This window comes from Calypte anna, chromosome 13 (assembly GCF_003957555.1).
Source record: "Calypte anna isolate BGI_N300 chromosome 13, bCalAnn1_v1.p, whole genome shotgun sequence".
In the NCBI taxonomy this organism is placed as follows: Eukaryota; Metazoa; Chordata; class Aves; order Apodiformes; family Trochilidae; genus Calypte; species Calypte anna.
The window spans coordinates 16,536,292-16,559,403 of record NC_044259.1 but is presented as its reverse complement, the minus strand read 5'-3'; the positions used below and the strand labels follow the sequence as shown (position 1 = coordinate 16,559,403).

Here is a 23,112-nt window from a genome sequence, read left to right as displayed (position 1 = left end):
GCCAAGGATCAATGTCCCTGAGGCTGCTGTTCCCATGGCTGTGCCCTCGGATGCCACTTGTGCACCCGTTGCCCCCCAGCCCAGCCACAGCTTCTGGGGAGGTGCTGGAAAAAACTCTGGATTTGAAAAATTATCCAGTCCTGCAATGAGCCTTTTGGTGAAGCTTTTCCTCCCCATGAAATAACAGGTACAAATGATCCCCTCCTCTCCTGGCTTCAAGGCAGGGGAGAGCTTCAAAGGCTCCAAGGAAAAGCCTGGTACCTGCCCATCACAGGATGAGACCTTTGCTGACCCAGAAGTGGTGGTGGTGGTGGGAGTTCCCCCTGCAAACTCTTTAATTATCCCCTTGGAAAATGATGGAGTGGGCTCCAGGGAAGGTTGAGGTTGGTTCTTTGCAGCTGCAGGATGAGGCCATGGGCTGGGGAGAAGCAGGAGGGATGTGGGGGTTGTGTCTGCAGGCTTGGGGGGGGTGAGGGACCCAGCTGGGATCTGGCAGGAATTGGGGCAGGAAGGAGGGGGCTGGATCCCAGCCAGCTCTGCCACCTCACCTGCCTGGCACCAGCTGTGGAAAATGTTCCCCTGGAATTTTTGGCTTTGGTTTGTTAAAAAAAAAAAAATTTAAAAAAAAAAAAAAAATTAAACCCCCCAAGCCCCCAGCCCAGGTTCCTGTGTGGCTGCTGCCTCTCTTTCTTGCTGTGTTTTCTCTCCTGGATTGATTCTTGATGCTGAACCTTCCAGCCTGGCTGCTGCTGCTGCTGCTGCTGGAGAGGATTCAGGGCTGAGGGTGACCTTGGTGTCATCCCAGAATCCCAGCTTGGGAGGGACCTCAAGGATCATCTGCTCCAACCCTTCTGATGTTCTTGTTTTGGATGAGCTGTCCCAGCACCCACTGAGCTGAGATCTCCCAAAGTGGGGGGATCCACCACATCCCTTGGGTGCCTCAGGAGCTGGGTGGGTGAAGCACATCCAGCTGGCCTTCAGCTACCCTGGAGGAGCCCAGAAGGGACAGGGGGACAGTTTTTTGGGTTGGGAATCTCAAACCAGTTCCCCCAAGCCCCACAAGTGACCGAAAGACTCAGTTGTGCACCCAAAGCTGTTGGAATTTGTAAACTCAATGGAGAGAAAAAAGATGAGAGCTTTTTTTAAAAATTTCTTTTCTTTTTATTCTATTTTATTTTATTTTTTTAATCTTACTGCTTCCCAGCTTGCTGCTGTGGTCTGCCCTAGCCCAGCACAGCCCCTCTGGATGCTGAGTGGCAGCTGCAAGCGAATCGCTCTCTGCTTCCCTATCAGCAGCCTCTTGGACTGGAACCAGATTATTATCATTGCTCCCAGAACCCCAAGGAAACTCTGCACTTCAAGGTCACCCAGACAAATATTTCACCAAAGTTGATTTGGCACCTTGAAGAGGTTGTTTTTTTATTTCTTTTTTTCTACAAGTGTGTTCTTCTCCCGCAGCGACCGAATGCCAAAAAAAAAAATAAAATAAAGGAGCAAAAGGCTTTTGGGTTTCCTCTGCCTGCAGCATGACTGAGTTCTCAATGCAGCCTTGCCTGGCTGGAGCCTATTTTAAAATCCAGCCTTGCTGAGCTCCAGCCTATTTTGAAATCCTGAGCAGTGATGCTGCCTGTTGCCTGGAAACCTCCTCCCAACCTCGGGCATGCTCAGCCTAATCCCAGCCCTCAGAGCCTGGAGTTATTTCCCTTCCCAAATGTCATCCCAGGCTGCTGGGTGCTGGTTTTGTTTGCTTGGGGCTGTTTGTTGTTGTTGTTGTTTGTTTATTATTATTATTATTATTCTCCTTTCAAATGAAAAGGCACAAAGCCATCAAACTGGGAATGGCTTTTTGTGGGATTGGCTTCCAGTTCCTGTAGGGAACCTCCAGAAGGCTGGAAAGGGACTTTTTATAAGGAATATCCAGCCACAAGAGAAGGGGAAATGGTTTTAAATGGTTTTAAAGAAGAGGTTTAGACTGGCTCATGGGGAGAAATTCTTCAGTAGGAGGATGGGGAGAGTCTGGAATGGAGAAGTTGTGGCTGTGCCCTCCCTGGAGGTGTTCAGGGCCAGGCTGGATGAGGCTCTGAGCATCCTGGGCTGGATGAGAGGTTGGAGGGGATGCTCCCAAGGTCCCTCCCAACCTCTGTGATCTCCACATGAGGACAGACAAATGGCAGAAGGTTTAACTCAGAGGTTTCCCTGTCTTGGGGGTTCTTTTTAATTCACCTGAACTCTTGCCTGCCTTCAAACCTGAGCTGGTGCCTGGTGTAGAGAGGTGGCAAAATCCATCCAAATATTTGTGCAAAGCCAAATTCCCCTGTTCTCAGCCAGCAGAAAAAGAAATTACCCTTTTGTCAGCTCTCCTCTGGACCTTACAGCTGCTCTGACCCCTTTCTGTGTGACCCTGGGGCACAGAGCTCCTGGGATGTTGGTTGTCTCATTTTCTAAGCATTTTTTTCCTACAGGTGCCCAGCTCCCTGGGGGAGGGAGGGGACAGAAGGAAGAGCAAAATGCATTCGTGGGAGGCAGGAACAGGAACAGCAGAGAAAGAGGGGAAAACTCTGTGGCTGCAGATGGCAAAGCCAGAGGGGTCCTGGTCCTGCCTGCCACCAGCACCCCTGGATGCCTGAGCAAGCTGAACCTCATTGTGTGGCCAGAGCAAAGGGAAAGAAAAAAGAACTGAAAAAAAATCAAGCATTTGGGAGGAAAATGCAGAATCTGTGGAGCTGAGTTCAGTGCCAGAGGGCTGGGAAAATAAAATTAGAGGATGAAGATGAGGATGAAGCACAGAGTGATGGGCATTCCTTTGCTGATCTCTGCCAGGCTCCTGGAGGAGCTGGTGCCAGGGTTTTCTTGGTAACCTGGCAGCTGAATTCCCCCTGTTCCCCTAAAAATCAGTGTTCCTCCCTCTTTTTTCTCTGGTTGGTTGCTCTCAGAAGGTTTGCTCTGGGACATGGCCAACCCCAGGCTCTGGGTGAGGGGGTTTTGGTTTTCCCTTGGCCTCAGGGGTTCCATCTGACCCCAGCCCTGCTAACCTCCTTCCTTCTCCTCCTGCCCAGAATGAAGAGAAGAGGAACCTTTCCCTGGGGGGCCATGTGGGCTTTGACAGCCTCCCCGACCAGCTGGTCAGCAAGTCTGTCACCCAAGGCTTCAGCTTCAACATCCTCTGTGTGGGTGAGCATCCTCCTCTGCAAACTGGGATGAGCTGGGACCTTGGCACCGGGGCTCCTGGGCTGTCCTGCAGCTCAGAGATGCTTCATTCTTAAAAAAAAAAACAAACCACCCCAAAAAGTATAATGATTCCACTCAACTCGAGCTCTCTGGCTGCTTCCAAGGTGTGAATTTCACAAGTGACTTCTGGAGGCTCCTTGCCCAAAGGAATTTTGAGGAGAGCTTTAATATGTCAGTTCCCTGCCCTTGGTGTGGAGGGGTGGGAGATGGGGTGGGAGCCTTTGGCTCTGCTGGGGCAGGAGCTTCAGGAGTCCAACCAGAGGGATTTCCACCCCAGGAGGTGTTGCTCATCTCCTCCCCTGCCCCAGCTTGGCAATGGGAAGGGTTAAGGGCAGTTAAATTATTCTTGGGATATTAATGTTATTGATATGAATCTGTTTTATTTATTGATTTATTTATTGATTGATATGAACCTGGGGGTGGCATGAGCAGCTTCTCAGCCAAGGGGGTGGCCAAGGAGGTGCAGTCAGATGCTGCTGGCACCTTGGGTCCTTCCTGGGTGCAGATCCCAGCCAGGTCAGAAGGAGGGGAAGGTGCTGGCTTTTGCTCTGCTGATGGGTTTTGCTCTGCTGCGTGGTCTTCACTGGGGAGATGAGACCAAATTGCTCTCTGGTGGCTTTGCAACATGCAAAAAAAACCCCAAAGACCCCCATGACCTTCAGGACAAGGACATCCCAGCCCAGGAGCCACCCGTAGCAACCCTTGCCCTGGTGCTGCTCTGAAATTCCTCCTCTCTGAAGCCCCCGGGGACAAATCCTTCACTCTGCAGCGAGCTGATGGCCTCTCCTTCCTAGGTGAGACTGGGATTGGGAAGTCCACCCTGATGAACACCCTCTTCAACACCACTTTTGAGACAGAGGAAGCCAGTCACTACGAGAGCGCCGTGCGCCTGCGGCCCCGCACCTACGAGCTGCAGGAGAGCAACGTCCACCTGAAGCTGACCATCGTGGATGCTGTGGGGTTTGGGGACCAGATCAACAAGGATGAAAGGTGCCGTGCCATCTGCTCGGGTTTTTGGATCTTTCTGGGAGGGGAAGTGCCTGCAGAGCTGGAGGAGGAGGAGGAGGAGGAGGAGGAGGAGGAGGAGGAGGCTCTGCTCCCCCGTGGTGGCTTTGGAGACAAAGTGCAGAGGGAGTTGGGTGAGGAGGCAGAAGGAGGTCACAGGAGGTCTTCCCAGTGGTGTCCTCCAGGAATGTCGGTGTTTAACAAGCTGTCCTAAGGACAGGGTTGGGAATTAGCTGTTCTGGGTGTCTCTGGCCCTGTCTCATTTAATCACACAGGCATCTTGCTGGAGCCCCAGGTAAAGGCTTTCTGGGATTCCAAGGTTTTTTCCTTGCTCCTGAGCCAGATGGCTCAGCCCTCAGAGCTGGGAAAAGCTCACAGAATCCCAGAAAGTTAGGGCTCAGAAGGGAGCTCAGCGAGTCCAACCCCCCTGCCAGAGCAGGATGAGCTCAAGTAGGTGACACAGGGACACGGCCAGGGGGGTTGGAATGTCTCCAGGGAAGGAGATTCCACAGGGATCATCTGCCCACACTCCACTCTCCTCAGCCCCAGGAGACTCCAGGAACCTGAGGTCTGGGTGGGAACCCCAGCGCTGGTCCTGGTGGGAGGCAAAACTGCTGCCCTGGGGACATCTTGGAGACCTCCTTAACCCTTCCAAACGTTTGGGTCAGGGCTCAGGTGTTCGGGTTGCTTAGGGTCTGGTTTTAGTTACAGGCCCATCGTGGAGTACATTGATACACAGTTTGAAAACTATCTGCAAGAGGAGCTGAAGATCCGCAGGTCCCTCTTCAACTACCACGACACCAGGATCCACGTCTGCCTCTACTTCATCACCCCCACGGGACACTCCCTCAAATCCTTGGACCTGGTGACCATGAAGAAGCTGGACAGCAAGGTAAGGGCTTGGGGACCAGCCCTGCTCCTTCTCCCAGGCTCTCCTGATGCTGCTGCTCCATCTCCGTTGGCATCCAGGAGGTTTCCTCCCTTCTGGGCTCCTCCCTTGAAAGGTTCCTGAGCTGGTTTGAGGACTCTGGTACAAAAAAGTTGTCTGCCTCAGTGGGTTGTTGAGATTTTTTTTTTCCCCTCACTTTTTTTTGACAAATATCAGGTGAAAAACCCATTTCTTTTACAAGTCTACAACGTCCATCACTAAGATGGACTAAAATCACAATACCCAGCTGAGCTCGTGCTTATCCCAGCCACCAGCTGCCTCTCCTGGAGCTTTTCCTTGGGTTCCAGCTCTTGTGGAAACTTTGGAGCCAGCTCTGCTTGCCCTGCCCTGGCAGCAGGGGCTGAGAGCAACCAGACCTGGAGACTTCCCAAGGTGGGGATAGCACAGGGGGGGGCAAGGGCTGGGAAGAAGCCCTGAGTCTGCCCACTGGTGTGTGGTGTGGTCACTGGTGACAGTGCCAGGTGATGCCACGGGTGGTCATGCTGTTTTCTGAAAGTGTAAATGTGCTGAGAGACTCTGAAGGTCACAGGAATCCTAAAAATGGGTCATTCAGGGGGCAGTGGGTTATTCCAGCAGCTCCTGCTGATGTTCCCCCAGCTTGGAGGAAGCTCCTGACACACTTCTGGACCAGCAGGAGGTCACTGGTGCCACCAACAGCTCTTCTTTATTTATTTTTTATTTTTCTTCCCATCTCTCAGAGCAGCCTTTCAGCTGCTGCTTGGTCTGGAGAGGAGCCTGGGGGTCCCCAGGAGGACAGGGCTGGGATGGATGTGTTCTCCTCTGGCTCTTGGCCACGTGTAGCTCCTCTGGGACCTTCCTGCTTGGAAAGGTTCCTCCTTGCAGGGTCCCTGCTCTTGGCCCTGGCCATCCTGGGAATGCTGAGCTGCTTTTCCTTGGCTCTGCTCCAGAGCTGGGCTCTTGGGTCACTGGGGTGGCTGCTGGAGGTGACTTCATCAGGAACCAGAAAACTTTCCCTTTGGGCACCGTGCTGGCTCCCCAGAAACATCTTTGGAGCAGAGCTGAGCTTCTCCAGGGTTCCCCTTGGTGTGCTGCTGGGGGGCCCACAAAGCTTTTCCCTCTCCCTTTCCTTCTCCCTTCCCAGCTTCCCACATCTCCTCTGTGGTCCTTGGGTGGCACCAGAATAAACCCTTTGGGGGTGTGCAAAGCTGAGAACTTTTTATACCTTTTTATAGCCCCAAACTTCCACTGAAGTTGCCCTCTCTGCAGGGGTTTTATCCCTTTGCTTCCAGCTCCCTTCTTACCCCAGGGAGGAGAACTCCTTGGATGTGGGGATGTGGTGGCCATGGAGGAGCAAGCAGAGGGCATTGACATTTTCTGAGGGGTTTTTGCTGCATTTCTGCTTTGGGGTCACCTCAAAACTTCCAGATTCGTGCCTGACAGCCCCATCCCTCTTCCCAGCACACCTGGGGACCAGGGCACACAGGATGTCGCCAAACCCCAGGCAGGTTTGTGTCTGCTCCAGCCTGTCCCAGCCAGGGGTCCCCATGGCTGGGCAGAGAGGTGACATTCCCTGACCCCTGTCTGGGACCCTCTGAGCCCACCTGGCCCTGCAGCTCGTCCTGAGAAGCTTTTCCTGGCTGGTGACCCCTGTTTTATGGGTGAGGAGGGGAGCCCACAGGGTGAAAGGTGTATGAGGGCTGAAAGGTGTTACCTGGGAGTGATTTAATGATGGTTTTGTAGGAGACACCTTGGTTTTACCCAGCTGTGGTGTGGCACCAGGTGCTGGGAGCTGGGTGCCCACGTCAACAACAATGAATCCTGCTTTTTAGTTGACAAAATCCCTTCTGGGTTGAGCTGTCAGTGGACAGACCCTCCCATTGTGCTCTCACACAGATCTCTGGGGCTGAGCTCATGGGCAGCTGTTCTGAGGGGTTTGGTTACAGGCAGAGCCAGCAGCTGGTGATGGGAAGATGGGATGTGGCTGGTGGCAGGGTAAAAATCAAGTTAAATTCATTGTCTGTGTTGGCTGGGAAGGTGATTTATTGATTTCCAAACCAAGGCCCTGCCCTGGGAAGTGGGGACACAGCTGCCTGCTGCCCATGGGGCTTCAGCTTCTTGGCCCTGGGGGCTACCAGGGGGCTACCAGCCAGGGCTCATTGCTTGCCCTGGGGGTGCTGACACCTCCTGGGCAGTGGGGACACTTGGGGCTGGGTTATCCCTTTGCTGCTTGTGGGATTTTCCTGGTGGCATCACTGGGCTTTGAACAGGGGAACACTTTGGAGATGGGGGACAAAATCCAGCTGTGTTTTCCCAGGCTGCAAGTGCCTGGTGCTGAACAAATTCTTTCCCCCCCAGCTGGCTGATCTCAGCAGGTGCTTGTGGAGTGTTCTTTCTGGGGATGAGGAAGTTTTTGGTCAGGATGGGTTGGGGAGGAGCTGAGGGTTGTGAGCTCAGTGGCTGCTCCAGAGCACAGAATTCCTCTGGCTGGAATTCCAGCTCCAGCAAAGACCTCCAGCCCCTGGACTGAGAATTGAGGGGCCACTGCACCCCTCTCCCAGTCAGTGGGAGGACACAGAGTTGTTAAATTCTTTAAATAGAGAAATATCTCATGGATAAGATTGTTAATGCTCCTCTGGGGTTTTTGCCTGCACCCCAACTTCAGGACATGCTTTAGGGTTGTTTTTTTTCTGGGTTGATGGTTGGACTTGGTGTTCTTAGAAGCCTTTCCCAGCTGTGACTTCTGTAAAAAGTGATCTGTGTAAAAGAGTGGAGAGAGAAACCTGACTTGGTTGTGATGGAGCTCCAGGGGTGGTCCCTGGGTCCTGAGCTGACCCCATTTCTGTGGGGGATGCTGGATCCTCAGCTCTCAGCAGGTCAGGGAGGAACCAGGCTGTGGTCAGGGCCATTTGTACCTTTGGAATGAGGACATTGACCCCCTGAGGACTGGAATCAGCAGCAGACTTTGTCCTGGGTTTGAAGTCCTTGGTAAAGGAGGCCAGGGCAGTGGCTGAGGAAAAGCAGGAACTTTTTTCCTCTCAGATAACTTTGCAAGGAGCACATGAAGGGGATTTTTTTTCTTTTGGAGTGAGTAAATGTCCTTGTGTTTAGTGAGTGCTCAGCCAGAGGAGGGGGCAAAAACTCCCTCAAGAAGCATGGAAAAAACAGAGAGGACTTGAGCTGGGAAAGCCAGCTCCTTTGTTTTGCTGGGCACCCACTGGGGACCAAAAGGCTGCCAGGGGTCATAGCAAAGCACCATCCCTCCTGGAGGATGTGGGATGGGGCCTCTTGATCCAGGCAGAGGAGAACCTCCCCCCCCTGCCTGCTGCTGGCTTTGAGCCCTGGGGGCTGATCAGCTGCTGATGCCTGATGTGAAACCAACACCAGAGGAGAACAAAACTCCTGGTACCCTGCCCCAGGTGGTCCCTGTGGTCCACACAGCATGTCCCCACAGGTGTCATCTTCCTGGAGATGACAGAGAGCCCTGGGGAAGGACCTGGAGCTGCTGTGGAGGTGTCTGAGGAGTCCTGGTCCTTTCCTCCCCCAGCTGAGCATCAGTTTGCTGCAGCTTTTCATCCTTCCACTTGTCTCCTAAAACAGCACCCGAGCTGTGACAGTGACACTGCCTCTCCCTCCCTGCAGCAAAATACATAAAGAGCTGGGCCTTTGATCTCCTCCTGGTGGATCTGTTGCAAACCTCTTTGCTTTGGGGAAGTTTTGCAGCCCAAGGAGATGCTGAGCTGCACCTCCCAGAGCATCCAGCAAGGGAAGGACCTGGGTAGGAGCAGCTGCTGCTCACCTGCTGCTTTTCTTTTTCCTTTTTTCCTGCCCCAGGTGAACATCATCCCCATCATTGCCAAAGCAGACACCATCTCCAAGAGTGAGCTGCACAAGTTTAAGATCAAGATCATGAGTGAGCTGGTCAGCAATGGGGTGCAGATCTACCAGTTCCCCACTGACGACGAAGCCGTGGCAGAGATCAACTCGGTGATGAATGTGGGTGACCCTGCCAGTCCCCTGGCCACCAGGGACAAGTGGCATTGAGGGGGACATCAGGGCACAAAAATGTCTTGAAAAGGCAAATTCGGTGGGGGATTGTCCCGACAGGGAATGGGTTGGGAAGCTGAGCTGGGGATCCCCTCCGAGGCCGTTGAGTGCGGAATCGACAAAATCTGTGACTCTGGGTTCAGCTGGGGGAGCTCAGCTCACCAAAACCAGGTGTTCTGTTGAGTTTCTGGAAAAAAATCCTTTCTTCAGAATCTGTTCTGTCTGCCCCGGGACTGCAGGGATGGTCCCTTCCATCCCAAACCAGTCTGGGATTCCTTGTAGAGCCTGCTCTGAGGACTGGGAATGGGTGGGAAGGGGAAGCAGGACTTTGGGAGGCAGATGCTGTGCTTGGGTGCTTGGGTGGGGGGGATGTGGTGCTGAGGAGACCTCTGAGGGTTCATCCCATGCACTCAGCCCATGGCTTTTGGTTCTTTTGGTTCTTTTCCAGGCCCATTTGCCCTTTGCTGTGGTGGGCAGCACAGAGGAGGTGAAGGTTGGGAACAAACTGGTGAGGGCTCGGCAGTACCCCTGGGGAGTGGTGCAAGGTAAGGAGCTCCCACACACCCCAAAACTTCCCCAGCCAGGGACCTGCTCTGCCCTCCCAACCAGTGTGGGTGCAGGAGTATTCCAGACCTGGAAAACTGGAGCCAAGGTTGGGCTCCCCACTTCCAGAGGGACAGGGATCTGCTGGGAAGAGTTCCATGGGGAGATGTGAGGGGGTAAAGGGACCTGAGCATCGTTGTTGGGAAGGAAGAGCCTGGAGAAGAGAAGGCTGGGAGGGGATTTTATCAAAGAGTCATTGGATAATTTGGGGTGGAAGGGACCTCTGAAGGTCATCCGTGCAGTCCAACCCCTGCAGAAAGCAGGGATACAGGGATACCCTCTCCTAGATCCTCCTCAAGCCTCACCTTGAACATCTCCAGGGATACCTGAGGGGTCAGGAGGATGAGGCCAACCTTTTTTTAGTGGTGCCCAGGACAAGGAAGAATGGGGTGAAGCCAGAACATGGGAAATTCAACCTCAACATGAGGAGAAATTTCTGGGCTGTGAGGGTGAGGGAGCCCAGAGAGGTTGTGGAGCCTCCTTCTCCCTTTCCAACCCCCCTGGATGTGTTCCTGGGTGGCAGAGGGGTTGGACTGGATGATCCAGAGCTCCTTCCCAACCCCTGACCACTCTATGAATGTCCTGTGAGCCTTTTGTGGGCTGGCCAGTCCTCCCCATCAGTTCCCAGTCCTCCCAGCAGAACCTACTGGTCGAGGGGAATCCATGGGGCTGTGTAACCACCAGGAAGAGCTCCTTGGGAAGGGAGTCCCTGGAGTGTGTCTGTGTGTGTCTGTGCTCCTCCCAGCCCTTCTGCAGCTTGCTGAGTGCTGGTTTTGTGTCCCCCAGTTGAGAATGAAAGTCACTGTGACTTCGTGAAGCTGCGGGAGATGCTGATCCGGGTGAACATGGAGGACCTGAGGGAGCAGACCCACACCCGTCACTATGAGCTCTACAGGAGGTGCAAACTGGAGGAGATGGGCTTCAAGGACACTGACCCGGACAGCCAGCCCTTCAGGTCAGCACCTTCCACACCTCCCATCACTTTAGGGCAGGGGTTTGGTACCGGAGATCCCAAAAATGGGGAGGGTGCTCGGTGGGGTCTGTCCTGGAAAATGAGATGCTGGGTTTGAGCTCTGCAGCTGCTTTGGTGTTCCCTTCCCTGTCCTTAAGCAGCACCTCCAGGCATGGCTTTCCCCCATCCCTAACTCCCTGGTGGTTTGGGTTTTGTTTTGCTTCCTTCCCCAGCCTCCAAGAAACGTACGAAACCAAAAGGAAAGAGTTCTTGGGCGAGCTCCAGAGGAAAGAGGAAGAAATGAGACAAATGTTTGTTAACAAAGTCAAGGAGACAGAGGCAGAGCTGAAGGAGAAGGAGAGAGAGGTGAGTGTGCCAAAAACTCCTGAGAGGAGCCCAGAGTCCAGGCAGAGCAGGAGCTGGGGCTGGGGGGTGTTGGGATCCTGGGGAGGATGTGCAGGCAGAGCACAAAGCCCCAGCCCCCCCTTGCTGAGCATCCCCAGCAGCTGCAGCTCAGCTCTGGGGGACCCCTGGGCACTGGGGGGAGACCCTGCCTGGGGAGGCAGGAGCTGGAGCACCCAAAGCACCCAAAGCAGTGAGGAAGGGGTGGCTTTGATGTCCCCAGCCCCATGGCAGGGCTGCAGGGGGGAGCTGAGCCCCTCCATCTGCTCTCCCCAGGGCTCCTGCCTCCTGCCTGGCTGCTCTGGGACATCAGCCAGAGCTGGGTTTACCCTGACCTCACTGCTTTTGGTGAAAAGGCAGAGGTCACAGGATCCCAGAGCAGTTTGGGTTGGAAGGGAGCTTAAAGATCACCCAGGCCCAACCTGGGCCATGGGCAGGGACACCTCCCAGCACCCCAGGGTGCTCCAAACCCCATCCAGCCTGGGCTGGGAGAGGGATGGAGCAGCCACAGCTCCTTTGGGAAACCTGGGTTGGGGTCTCAGCATCCTCATGGTGCAGAATTTCTTCCTCCTGTCCAAGCTCCATGCTCAGGGACCCTGTCTGCCCTACCCCAGCAGCTCCATCTCCCTGGGGTGGGGGGATTAGGGGCAGCCTGGGGGTCTGGGATGCTCAGGGGGTCTGGGATGTTCAGAGGGTCTGTGGTCTTCTCCCTGCCCAGCTGCATGAGAAGTTTGAGCACTTGAAGAGGATACACCAGGAGGAGAAAAGGAAGGTGGAGGAGAAGAGGAGGGAGCTGGAGGAGGAGATGAATGCCTTCAACAGGAGGAAAGTGGCCGTGGAAACCTTGCAGTCCCACTCCTTTCAGGCTACCTCACAGCAGCCCCTGAAGAAGGACAAAGACAGGAAAAAGTAAGTGCCTGACCTTGAGGCTCTCCTGTGCTTCTGGCTGCCTGCTCAGGACCCTTCCTGGCTGCTCAGCTGCTCAGACAGCAACCAGGAGAGAGGGTTTGGGAATCCTGATGGCTCCTGGTGGAGGAGAGATGGGCTCTGCTGGCCATGGCTGTTTGGGAGCAGGGATTTGGTGTTTGGGAGCAGGGATTTGCTATCTGGGAGCAGGGATTTGGTGTTTGGGAGCAGGGATTTGCTGTTTGGGACCAGGCTCTGAGGGCCACAGGAGCTGCAGGGTTTGCCCTGGGCTCCCTGGCTGTCTGCTCCCCAAGAAGTCAACCCCATCTCCTCCCCATCAGACAGGATCCAGGAGCTTTGGCTGGAGCAATATTGGCACTTCCTGCAGCTTAGCTGATATTCCCAAATCCAGCAAGAGTGTGGATCCAAGGGCTTGTCCATCCTGCCCTTCAGCTGCCTCCTTGTGGCATGGGAGGGCAGGGACATGGGATAAAAGGGTTGAAGAAGGGATGTGCAGGGTGGTCCTGCTGCCATCCCAGCCACTCTTCCAGGAGCAGGAGAAGCCAGAGAAATCCTGGAAGCTCTTTTCTGTCATCCCCCCCTTTTCCTGGGTGCTTCCCCTTGCATGGAGGAGCCTGAGTGGGAGCTGCTCTGTGTGTCCCCCCTCAGCAGACTGGTGGCAATGCCAGCAGGAGGAGAAGAGAAGAGCAGAGGGAGATGGTTTGGTGCTTCTGGGTGGGGATGAGGATGGGGAACCAGCTGTGGTCAGGAGGAGGCATTTTGGGGGCGTTTGAAGAGCTGAGAAGCACCCACAGCCTGTGGGTGGGGCCCCACGTGGGGCCCCAGGGCTCTTTTCCAAGGAGTTGCAGCACCAGAAGGGGTAAAATGAACAAATTAGGGAGAAGAAGTGGGTTTTGAGGTTGTTTGAGTTGTTTTTTTTTTCTTTATTTGCAAAGCTCTGAGCTGGTTCCCAATGTGGGGTCTGGGGGGTTCTGCTCAAGCAGGGGGCAAAATTTCTGATGAAATGATTGCAGGAAGGTGGTTTCCCCCTGAGCCTTCCCAGTGGCTTCTCTCCCAACCCAAAGGATTCCATGACTTTGTTCTTCTCCACCTGGGAAGGAGCCAGGGGCCTGGGGAGCCCGGGGTGGCAGAGGTGACCCTGGGGACACATCCTGGCTCCTGGTGTGATGTGGGCTCCAGATGCCTGAAGAGTGTTTGTCCTTTTTCTTTATTATTTTTAATTTATTTTCCTCTTGTGGTGTTGTTTGTTTTTAACCCCCTTTTGCCACGTTTTGCTTCCCTTTTCATTTCCCATAACTGGAATTCACGCTTGTGTTTTATTTTTATTTTTATTTTTTTTTCTTTATTTTTATGTTTCTTCCAGTTAATCACACACAGACTTGCAGGCCAAGAGTGGACTTGGTGCTTTTCATGTGTTAAGTTGCTTGAGTTTCCCACCCTGTGACCCTTCTCCTAACACTGTGTGAATGGACCAAAGTGAAAATGAGCATCTCCAGTGGTTGCACTCCTCGCTCTTCCCTGCCCAGAACTTGTTTGAAAGAAGTTAAAAAGTGTAAAGAGGTTTTTCAAGAAGTAACCTTACCATGTCTAGTTTGTTAAACAGAACCAACTAATCCCCCAAGGAAGATGTTTGGTCCTAAACCCTGAGCAGCTGTGTGTAAGGTGACCATAACCCTTTGCCTAAACTCATCTTCTCCCCCAGCTAAATCCTTGATTTTTATTTTTTTTAATGTTGATTTGGGGTTTAATTGGCTCAGGCAAGTGCTTGAGGTTCATCTCCCTTCCCTTCCCCCTGCGTGGAGTGGTGTGAAGGATGCTGGAAAGTTTCTTTTTCTGACAATAATCTCCAGGTGAAGAAGTTTGGAGAAGGGGTTGGAAACCACAAAGCTCTGGGAGGCTTAGGCTGAGTAACCCTCATTCCAGTAATTATATATTTTAATCCTGAGTTACACTTTCTACATCATTTATAATATATATATATATATAAATAAAGAGAGAGGAGAGTGGTTAATGAAGTTCTGAGGACAATGTTTTGATTTTACTGCTCAAGTAGAACGTTTATAGAGAGGTTTTTTTTTGTTGTCTAATGTGGAACTACAGGCTCTGTGGAACTCCTCACATGTACCAATGTATTTCACTATTTAAGCCATCATCTCTGCTTTTACTCTTTCACCTTAAACTTATTCTGTGCCTAAGCAGGAGAATTCCCTGATCCTGAGCTCTGTTTCTGCCCATTTCACTCTCCTCACACCTCCTTTTCCTGGGCAGCCAAGCTCAGAGGAATAACTAGGATCAACTTATTTTTTAATTATTTTTTTTGGTTTCCACTCAAACCACCTTGTGATAAGGCAGGATGAGAACTGAACTGGGACTTAGTAGCTCTGGTGTCATGGGAAAACACTTGGAGCCAATTCCAGGTGTCAGGTAAAAGGCAAAAAGAAGGCAAAGCTTTTATTATATTAACCCCTGCAGAGGGGGTAAAAAGAGTGGCTGGCTAAGTGTTGGTTGGGAGTGTCTGTGTTTTATTTTGTTATTAATATTGCAGGATTTCTGATGGTTTATTATTATTATTTTTGTCTTTACAAAACTTGTCTTTGAGCCATGGTTTCAGCAAGTACTTACCCCCCCTGCTCTTTGGGGGCAGAGTTTTGCTGGACTGCTCAGCCAGGTTCTTTAGCATTAAACAGCTTTTTTTTTTTTGGCTTATGTCTCCTAAAAAAATATGCTCAGGTGTTAAACTTTCCATATGGCTCTTGGCCTTTGGGATTGGGCATCCAGAAAATCCCAGGGGTGCATGGAAGATGCTCACGGAGACCTCGTGGGCACCTCCATGGGCAGGATGGGTTTCAGAGAGGAAAAAAAACCCTTCCCTTACTGGGAGCCTGCTGGAAGCTGAACATTCCCATTTTCCAGGCTGTGCCCCCCAGGTTGGGTGGGATTTGGGGTTCAGTACCAACCCCTGGGAAGGTTGATGTGGAGTTCTTGGAGCAACGGAGCCGAAACCCAACCCGGTGTTGGTGCAAGGACCTCTCAGCTCCCCTGAAAAGGAGGGGCAGGATTGGCATTGATTTTTCTTTTTATTATTATTATTTTTTTTGCTCATGAGAAACCATTGGTTTGCTTCTCAAGGCCAGGCTGGGATGAAGCTGGGGACAGAGGGTGTGCAGACACGTGGCTCTTCCAGTCCCCACCTCGTGCTGCACCAGCAGCTGATTCCCCTCTGGCTCATCACAGATCAATTAGTTTTTCCCAGAGTAGCAGGTTAGTGACAGGTCAGGATGGTCACCATGAAAGCATGGAAACCCCCTTCAAATGTCCAGCTTTTTTCCTGCTGGAGACATTCAGGATGGATGGAACAAGATTTGAATTGTGATTCTAATCCATACATTGACCTCCTCTTCAGAGTCCCCTTAGAGCAGTAGCAGCAGCAGCATCTCCCCAGTGGGGCTAAAGAATGATTTTTTTTCCCCTCCAATACTTGATTTTTTCCCTTATTTCTTTTTATTTACTAAGTTATAAAAGCCTGGTGATGCTAAATCCTCCTCCAGCCTGAATATTTCCAGCTTGTAGGCTGGAAGTGAAAGAAAAACCCTTCAGAAAGCTGGCAGAAGCTGTTCAGTTGCCCATCTTTCAGCTGGTTTGTACATTTATCCCCACAAGGTCTGTATTCTGTATTACTGGGAAAAATGATCCATTTTTAAATCATTTAAACATTTGCTGCCATCTCCTGTATGTGCTCTGCTTTCTAATTTAATTTTCCAGATGTGTTGGGTTTGTTTTGTATTATTTCTTTTTGGTTTCCTTTTTTTTTTTTTTTTTTGACTTTCAAATCCTTCCACTCACTTTGTAATTTTTTTTTTCTTTCATTAAATCTCACGTGTATTTTGAGGTTTTTTTTGTGGTGTCATTTATTTAGCAGCAGTTTCCTCCTCTGGATCTCTATGGAAATCGTGGTGTGTGATGACTGAAAGCTCACGGGGTGTCTGGGGGCTGTTGGGAGTGCTCAGAAAGAAAATGAGCTGATTAATTAGCAAGTAACTAATCAGGATGCCAAAAAAGAACCAACCTCATCTGTAACCTGGGGAGAAAATCAAAGGCATTCATTCCAATGCCATCCCAAAGGGAGTGGGATGTGGTGATCTACCAGCACTAAAGATGCCCAGAAAGAGGATGTAGGGGTGGGATGGGAAGGCAGTGGAGATCCAGAGGGTGAAAACTCCCTGATGGAGCTCCCAAAACCTCTTTGCATCTCCTGGAGGAGCACAGCAGGTGCTCAGACCAAGCCTGGAAAAAAAAAAATAAATATGAGCACAGCTCTGGTTTTGGGGCTCTTTGGAAGCTTTCCCTGCAGGCTCCTTCTTGGTGTCCCTGGAGCTTCTTTGGGTTTATTGGGTTTATTTATGGGGTCTGGATGGAACTGGTCCCAGGTGCAAGGACAAAAACCCAGTGGGTGACACTTGGCAGGTTCTGGGGTTTTCTGGGAAGGTTCAGGAGGTGGCTGGGCTGTGGGTCCAGGTGCTTTGGGTGCTGTTTTGGGTGCTGTGGTGCTGGAGCCTGGGGAATTCTGGAAGGAAAAACCTGAGTGGGAGCTTCAGAGTTGATGCCCCGGGGTTTGTGTGACATGTTTTGCAGCCTGTGCCATCCCTGAGGTCTTTAGAGCCCAATCTAGGAGGGCAGAGAGGAGAAAGGTCCATTCAGGGACACAGAAAGTGACTTGGGAAGTGCAGGCGGGGTCACTGGAAAGGTGGGGACCTGGGGGTTCAGGGGGACAAAGAGGGACAAGGATCTTTTTTTCCCCAGGAGTGGTGTTCAGGTCATTTGCTGCTACTTGGGCAAAGCTCCTGGAGATGCTCCCAGGAGAATGGGGAATGCAAAGTGTGGGAAGAGCAGCCAGGCTGGGGCTGTCCCAAGTTCTGCATTTCCCAGGGTTGAAGCCTGGGGACCCCAAACCTCAGGACGTGGGGGTGATCCCAGCAGGAGACAACCCAAACCCAGGGAAGATGAGTGAGATGAGGGATGCTCAGGGATGCTCAGGGAGGGATGGGCTGGGGCTGGTCCCCACCTCCCTCTCAGCATTCCTTCCTCCTTAAAACTCTTTAAATCCAGGCTCCCATTGCCCAGCCCAGCCAGGAGCTGGGTTCCCATCAGGTTGTGAAGGTTTCAGTGCAGGCTCAGTCTCTGCTTTCACCTTTCCATGTCAGGAACTGCAACTCCAACTCTGCTTCTCTTCTGTTCTCTCTGTAGCTTTTTTAGTCTTCCCAGTGCCTGCTCCATAACGCCACCAAGATTTGTTAATTAGAAGATTTATTAAGGCCCCAGCATCTCATTGCAGAAGAAATTAATTGGTGCTTTAAGCTTGCAATGTGTTGCCCAGAAGAGGTTCTAGAGCCAGGACTGAGCGGCACCGAATCTTTTGATGGGGAAGGAGTTTTCCTGACCAGGTTCCTGGACCAGGTTCCCACCTGAGCTCCTTGCCAGCAGCTAAATTCCTAACTGAGCCTCCTGCATGGCTGCCACTAACCCAAACCACTCATTTTGGGGCTGGGAACCAGCACTGCTCCCCCTTGCAGAGAGGTGAGGGGCTGGGCTGCCTTAGGGGGGGATTTGGGGGCTTGGGGCTGACCTTGCCCTGGCTCTTCTGCTCCCTCTGCCTTTGGGATGGAAGCCCAGAACCTCCTAACATCCCTCACATCCCTCACCCCCCAGCTGGGTTCTCACAGGGCTTGGAAATAATTTTATTGTTTATTTTTTCCTGTCGACTCACAGGTCTTATAACCAACCCTTCCCCTCCCCAAACTATTTTTTTGGGGTTTTGTTGCCTTTCAGCTCCCTGCCCAACCCCCCTGGGCTACTCCAGGCTCTGCCACAGCCTCCTGGGATGTGGTGGGGGAAAATGGAGGCATTTTTAAGGACAACTGAGGGTTAATTGTTAATGGGGGGTTGGGGAGGGGAAAAAGGGTTTAATGCTGGAGCCTTGGGGCTCCTGGTTGTGGGTTCTGTCTCTGTGCCAGGCTGACCTCCCGTCCCAGCAATGCTTGGCTCAAGGAAAAAGGGAAATAAAAAAGTAAGTGTGATGCCTGCAGCCAGGCTCTGACCTCCCAAACCACCTGTAAAGCCCCCTGAGGAACCCTCTGCTTGTACCAAAGTTGGGTTGAATAATAAAAAAAAAAAAACAAACAAAAAAGACCTGACTGCTTTAACCAACACCTCTTGAAACCACCTTTGTGTGCTGGGTGTCTGCCCCCCAACACCAAACTGCTGTGCCCAAACTCACCCCCTTTCCTCTCTTATCCCAGTCTCTCCCAGTTTGAAGCAGGATGTCTCCTGGGCACCCCAGTAACCCCAGTCCCCCCGAGGCCATGGGGACAGCCAGAAAACCAGTCTGGAAACCCAGAATAGCAGGAGGGGGGTTGGTGGGTGTTTGTCCCCCATCCCTTCCACCTGGTGCTGGGTGCTGGGACGAGGTCTGGGTGTGGGACAGGAGCTGGGATGTGCCCATCCCCACCCCAGAGTCCCTGGAGGGGGGGCAGGAGGATGGATGTCCCCAGGCTGGGGGGTTGGGGACAATTGCTGAAAACTCTGGTAAACATCAGAACTTGGAAGGAACTCTTGGTAACAGAAAAGACCCAACCCTGGGCAGCCAGGGCAGGTCTGGAGCCTCCTGTAGCAGGAAGATCTTCATTCCATCCTCATCCCATCCATCCCATGTGTGCATCAGCAGCATCAGCATCAGCAGCATCAGCAGCATCATTATCAGCATCAGCATCATCATCAGGAGCAGCCCAGGAGCTTGGAGCTGAACTCCACCTGAGGAGGACTCTGCATGGTACCCACCTGCTCTGCCCTGCAAACCCCTTTTCCTGCTGCTCTGGATTGAAAGCTTTAGGCAAAAAAAGCTGGAAGTTTTGGAGGCAAAAGAGCAACTTTTGGTTGTTCTCCATCTGATTCCTCTGGCAAAGCCTTCATCCCATGTGCAGCAATTGTCAATGAGCTTCCCAGCTGGGGAGGTGAATTGGGAATCAAAGGGGGTTTAGGTGTGGGGTGGGGCTGGTTTGGGGTTTTTTTTCTTTTTTTCCCAAATTGCTCAGATTGGATTAAATTGTGTTTGCCATGAGCACAGTGTGGTCCCTGTGATAGGATTGGGGCTGCTGAGGAAGAGGAGGGAGCTGCTGAGCCCTGCCAGGAGGTAACACAGCCCTTGCTCTAAGGGCACTTTTCTGCCAAAATCAAACCCTTTTTTCCCCCCTAAACCCTTTCCTCTCCTGTAACAGGACTTGCAGGGGGGGTGGTGTTGGGTCACACCTTCACAGGGGGATAAAAATCCTGAAAATTCTGGCCCTGTTGTTAAAAATACAACAAAAAAACCCAAACCCTAAAGAGGAGGTGGTGGTTGGTGAGGGCTTTTCCCTTCCTGGAAAGCTTCTCCTGGGGCCTCCCCATGGGGCCAGGTAGCTGCAGAGCAGTGGGGTGAGGGGGGTGAAAGGCTCAGTCTGTCTGAGTGGGATTTTTCCTGGGAAAAATCAGCTGGGAGATGGTTGGGTCCCTCTGGTGCAGTTGGCAGCATCCTGCAGGCTTCAGAGCCCTGATCTCCACCAAGTCCCTTCCTCTTTATTGATGTGATGCTAAAAGCTGAGGATTGGAGCTTTAGGGAAGGGCATAAAAGGAAAAAAAAAGAAGTATTTGTACTCTGGAAAACACAGCAGCTTCTGCCAGCTCTCCTGGGCAGGGGCAGCTCCTGGTTCTGCATTTCCAAGGCTTTCATTCTCCACCAGTCCCTCCATCAGCACTGGGGGGCTGCAAGCTCTTTGCAGGGGAGGAGTTTGGTGCTGTTCACCTGAAAGATGCAGAGGTTTGGGGTGAGTTTCTGGTAAATCAGTCCCTTTTCTGTGAGTCTGTAAGCAGGGGGAGGGCAGGGACAGGATTGACCTTGGTGCAGAACATCCCTGTCCTGGGACACAAGAGGTGGGCAGGAGGTGGCACCCACCCAGGGGGTCAGGAGGAGCTGGGTTACCCCAGAGACACTCAAGACCCCAAAATGGTTTGGTGACAAGCTGGGTCTTCAGCTTTCTGGGTCTGGTTTCCTAAGGGACATGTGTTTTCTGGGGCTGGAGAAGAGCTCTAAAGAAACCCAAGACCCCAGCACTCTCTCGGGTGTCCTTAGAACCCTGCAGCAGTGGAGCTGCCCTTAGAAGGGCAAAACTTGGGAAAAACTTAAAAGCTTTTGCTGTGTCCCAGTGGGAGGCTGGGGATGTGTCTGGGGCCAAGCAACCTGGGAACCTCCCTCCCCTCCAGTTTTATTCCCACTTTTCTTCCCAAGGGCTGGACACAGGCTCCTCAGAAAGCTGCTAAAATGCAGTGCTGGTCACCATGGAATGATCTGGGCTGGAAGGGACCCCTAAAGGTCCCTCTAAACCCCTCTGCAGTGAGTTGCCCACACACCTTTGAGCCATTCCTGGGTGTCCTGGAGCTATGGGGTCGATTCCTCTCTGTGCTTTTTTTATTTTATTTTATTTTATTTTATTTTTCTTTCCCAGCTCGGTCCTGGCAGGAAACCACTCAGGAGTTTGTCTCTCCAGCTCCAAGGTGATGATCACCAAGGCCAACGTGGAGCCCCTGAGCTGTACCAGTTGGTGGCAAGCAATCCAGTGCTGCAGCTGCTTGGTGAAGAATGCCACGTGGAGAGAAGGCTTCATCTGAGGCTGGGGCATCACCAGGGCATGGAACTGCAGAGAAGAGAAGAGAAAAGGGTGTATATATATATAAATATATATATATATGTATAAACCAGCAGAGGTCAGTGAACTTTGGATGTTTTCTCCTTATCAACCAGAAGGACAGCCTGATTTCTTCTCCTCCCAAACCTCAAGGGATCCCCTCCCTCCCTGCTTTATTTTATTTTATTTTTTTTTTTGGTGAGTGTGTGGTTTTGTGTCTGTACTTGCCATTGAACCATTGAACTGTTGGGGTCTGTAATGAATGTAAAAGCTCCCCTGTTTCCTAATGATTCCTGAAGTTTTGGGGCTCTCCTGGTTGTGGGCCAGGAGCTTCAGGTACCAGTGAGTGCACTCGGAGTTTTCTGAGGAAGAAGCACCTAAGAAAAGCAGTTTTCACAATCAGCAGCCTGAGCTGGCTTATTATTTGCACATAATTATAAAAAAAAAAAAGGGATCCAGGATGTGTTTGTGCCACATGAGTTTTTGCCTTACTAGCACACAATCCTTTCTTGAAGACAGAGCTGGAAAAGGAGCCAAGTGCCAGGTTGGGATGGGCTCGTGGTCTGAAAGGAGGGTGAAGAATTAATGGGATGAGACAAAAAAACAGCAAACCTGTGAGTGAAATGTAGCAAAAAAAAACCTCTGACAGCTTTGTATGTACAGTATCAATAGAAGGGAAAGAGTTAGAAATATTTTTGCAGTGTGTATTTAAAGAAACTCCAAGGGTGTGGAGCTGTGTGCTCCCAGAGTCTTTTTAACCTCCCTTTTTAGTTACCCTGGAAAGAGGGGAGTTGGTTTTTTTTTGGGGGGGGGGAGCAAAAAGAAAGGTTTTAAATAGTAGAGAATTAAAAAAAAATTAAAAATAAAGCCCTGTGATGTTCTTCAGAGGACTTACAGGGAGCTGAGGACAAAGCACCTTGAGGAGGACGTGGGGGTTGTGTGCACACATTGGTGGTTTGGGGTCTGATTGTTTCCTTAAAGGGAAAAAAAAAAAAAAGAAAAAAAAGACAAAACCCTGCAAAACGTAGTGTTTGAGAAACCCATTGGTGTCAAGTCTTGTAAAGATCCCACTGGAGCTTTCCCAGTCCAATTCTTCCCATCTGTAAGATCCCAGCTGGGGAGTGTTCCCAGCACTGAGGAGCCCCTGGGGTCACCTGTAAAAAAAACAGAAAAAAAGGAAAAAAAAAAAAGGAAAAAAATGAAAAAACAACGAAATAAAAAGATGCCAGAGTCCTACCCAGTGCTGTCTGTGTGCCTCTGTCTTGCAAAGGGATCTGCCAGGTTTCTGCACCTCCCCAGGTGCTAAGCAGGGTGGTTTGGGGGATCCCAAATGAAGGGCAGAGGAGGAAGAGGCTCTGAGAAGCTTTGGGCTGGTGTTTGTGAGGAGTTTGATTGCTGAGAGATGATCCGGGTGCTGTCAGATGGGGCTGCTTGATTTTATCTGACTCATTTTACCTGTGGCTGTGGCTTCTGAAGAGAGGAGAGAGGTTTAAGGGAGAGGGGAAGGAAACTCAACCAGCCCAGGAGCAAACACATCCCTAAAAAAAAATATATTTAAAATATCCTTAATATTATCCTTATTATCCTTATTATTAATATTATCCTAGTATTATACTTAAATATTTAAATACCCTCATTAATAATATCCTCTCCTGCCTCAGCCCAGTGGTGCTCAGCCCTGGCCTCTCATTCCCAGCCCTGGCTGTCCCTTGGGTGACTCCTGGAAGCCTCAGATCCATCCTTTCCACATTCCTGCTCCCATCACCCACATCCCCAGAGGAAAACCACAATCCAGAGCCACAAACTTCCAGCCTCGCTTGGTTCTGGTTACCTCAGACCTGGCTTTCCAGAGCAAAACCAGGAACAACACCCCCCCAACCTGCCAGCAGCAGGATTTTGGGTGTGCAGGAACACGGGGGAGGGGAGTGAGAAACACACCAAATGTTGGGAAAAGCGGGAACAGGGATTTTCCTGTCACTGACAGGGCCACCAGAGGCCTCTCAGGACCCCGGGGCCCTCTCAGAACGCAGCAGCCGGGTCAGCCCCGGGGCTCTGTCAGTCCCGGGGCTCTGTCAGTGCCCTCGGAGCCTCTCCAGCCCCAGGGGGGTCTCTGAGCCCCAGCACCGGAGCCCCCGATCCCATTCCCCGCATCCCCGGTCCCCCCGAGGCCTCCATCTCCCCGCACCCCCCGGCTGCCTCCCGGCGCCGTTCCCATGGCAACGCCCCGCCCAACGCGCCGCTCCCATTGGCTGAGGTTTGTGACCAATAGCGGCGAGGGGCGGGCCGGCTGCCTCCTTCGCTCTCCCCGCCCATTGGCTGCGCCTCCT

At 51.9% G+C, this 23,112-nt stretch overlaps 1 protein-coding gene and 1 long non-coding RNA gene across 4 annotated transcripts in view; one reads left to right on the top strand and one right to left on the bottom strand.

The window, feature by feature from the left end:
- The window catches only part of SEPTIN8 (septin 8), a 29,323-nt gene extending 8,555 nt beyond the window's left edge, over positions 1-20,768 (top strand). Inside the window, exons 2-10 of one of the 3 annotated variants that reach the window (XM_008495460.2) lie at positions 3,057-3,171; positions 4,023-4,218; positions 4,939-5,125; positions 8,975-9,136; positions 9,636-9,732; positions 10,577-10,745; positions 10,976-11,108; positions 11,863-12,053; positions 20,606-20,768. In XM_008495460.2, the coding sequence (XP_008493682.1) occupies positions 3,057-3,171; positions 4,023-4,218; positions 4,939-5,125; positions 8,975-9,136; positions 9,636-9,732; positions 10,577-10,745; positions 10,976-11,108; positions 11,863-12,053; positions 20,606-20,768 (1,413 nt within the window). Of the gene's footprint in view, positions 1-3,056; positions 3,172-4,022; positions 4,219-4,938; positions 5,126-8,974; positions 9,137-9,635; positions 9,733-10,576; positions 10,746-10,975; positions 11,109-11,862; positions 12,054-13,434; positions 15,956-20,605 lie in introns of those variants that run through there. The other 2 variants (XM_030459033.1, XM_008495461.2) reach the window with 2 other exon arrangements.
- Positions 20,769-20,962: 194 nt separating this feature from the next.
- Positions 20,963-22,847, bottom strand: LOC115599055. Its single transcript, XR_003988112.1, has 3 exons — positions 22,617-22,847; positions 22,241-22,323; positions 20,963-21,939 (listed from the first exon to the last, which is right to left on the bottom strand). It is a non-coding gene; the product is annotated as an uncharacterized LOC115599055 (long non-coding RNA).
- Between the last annotated feature and the right edge of the window lie 265 nt (positions 22,848-23,112).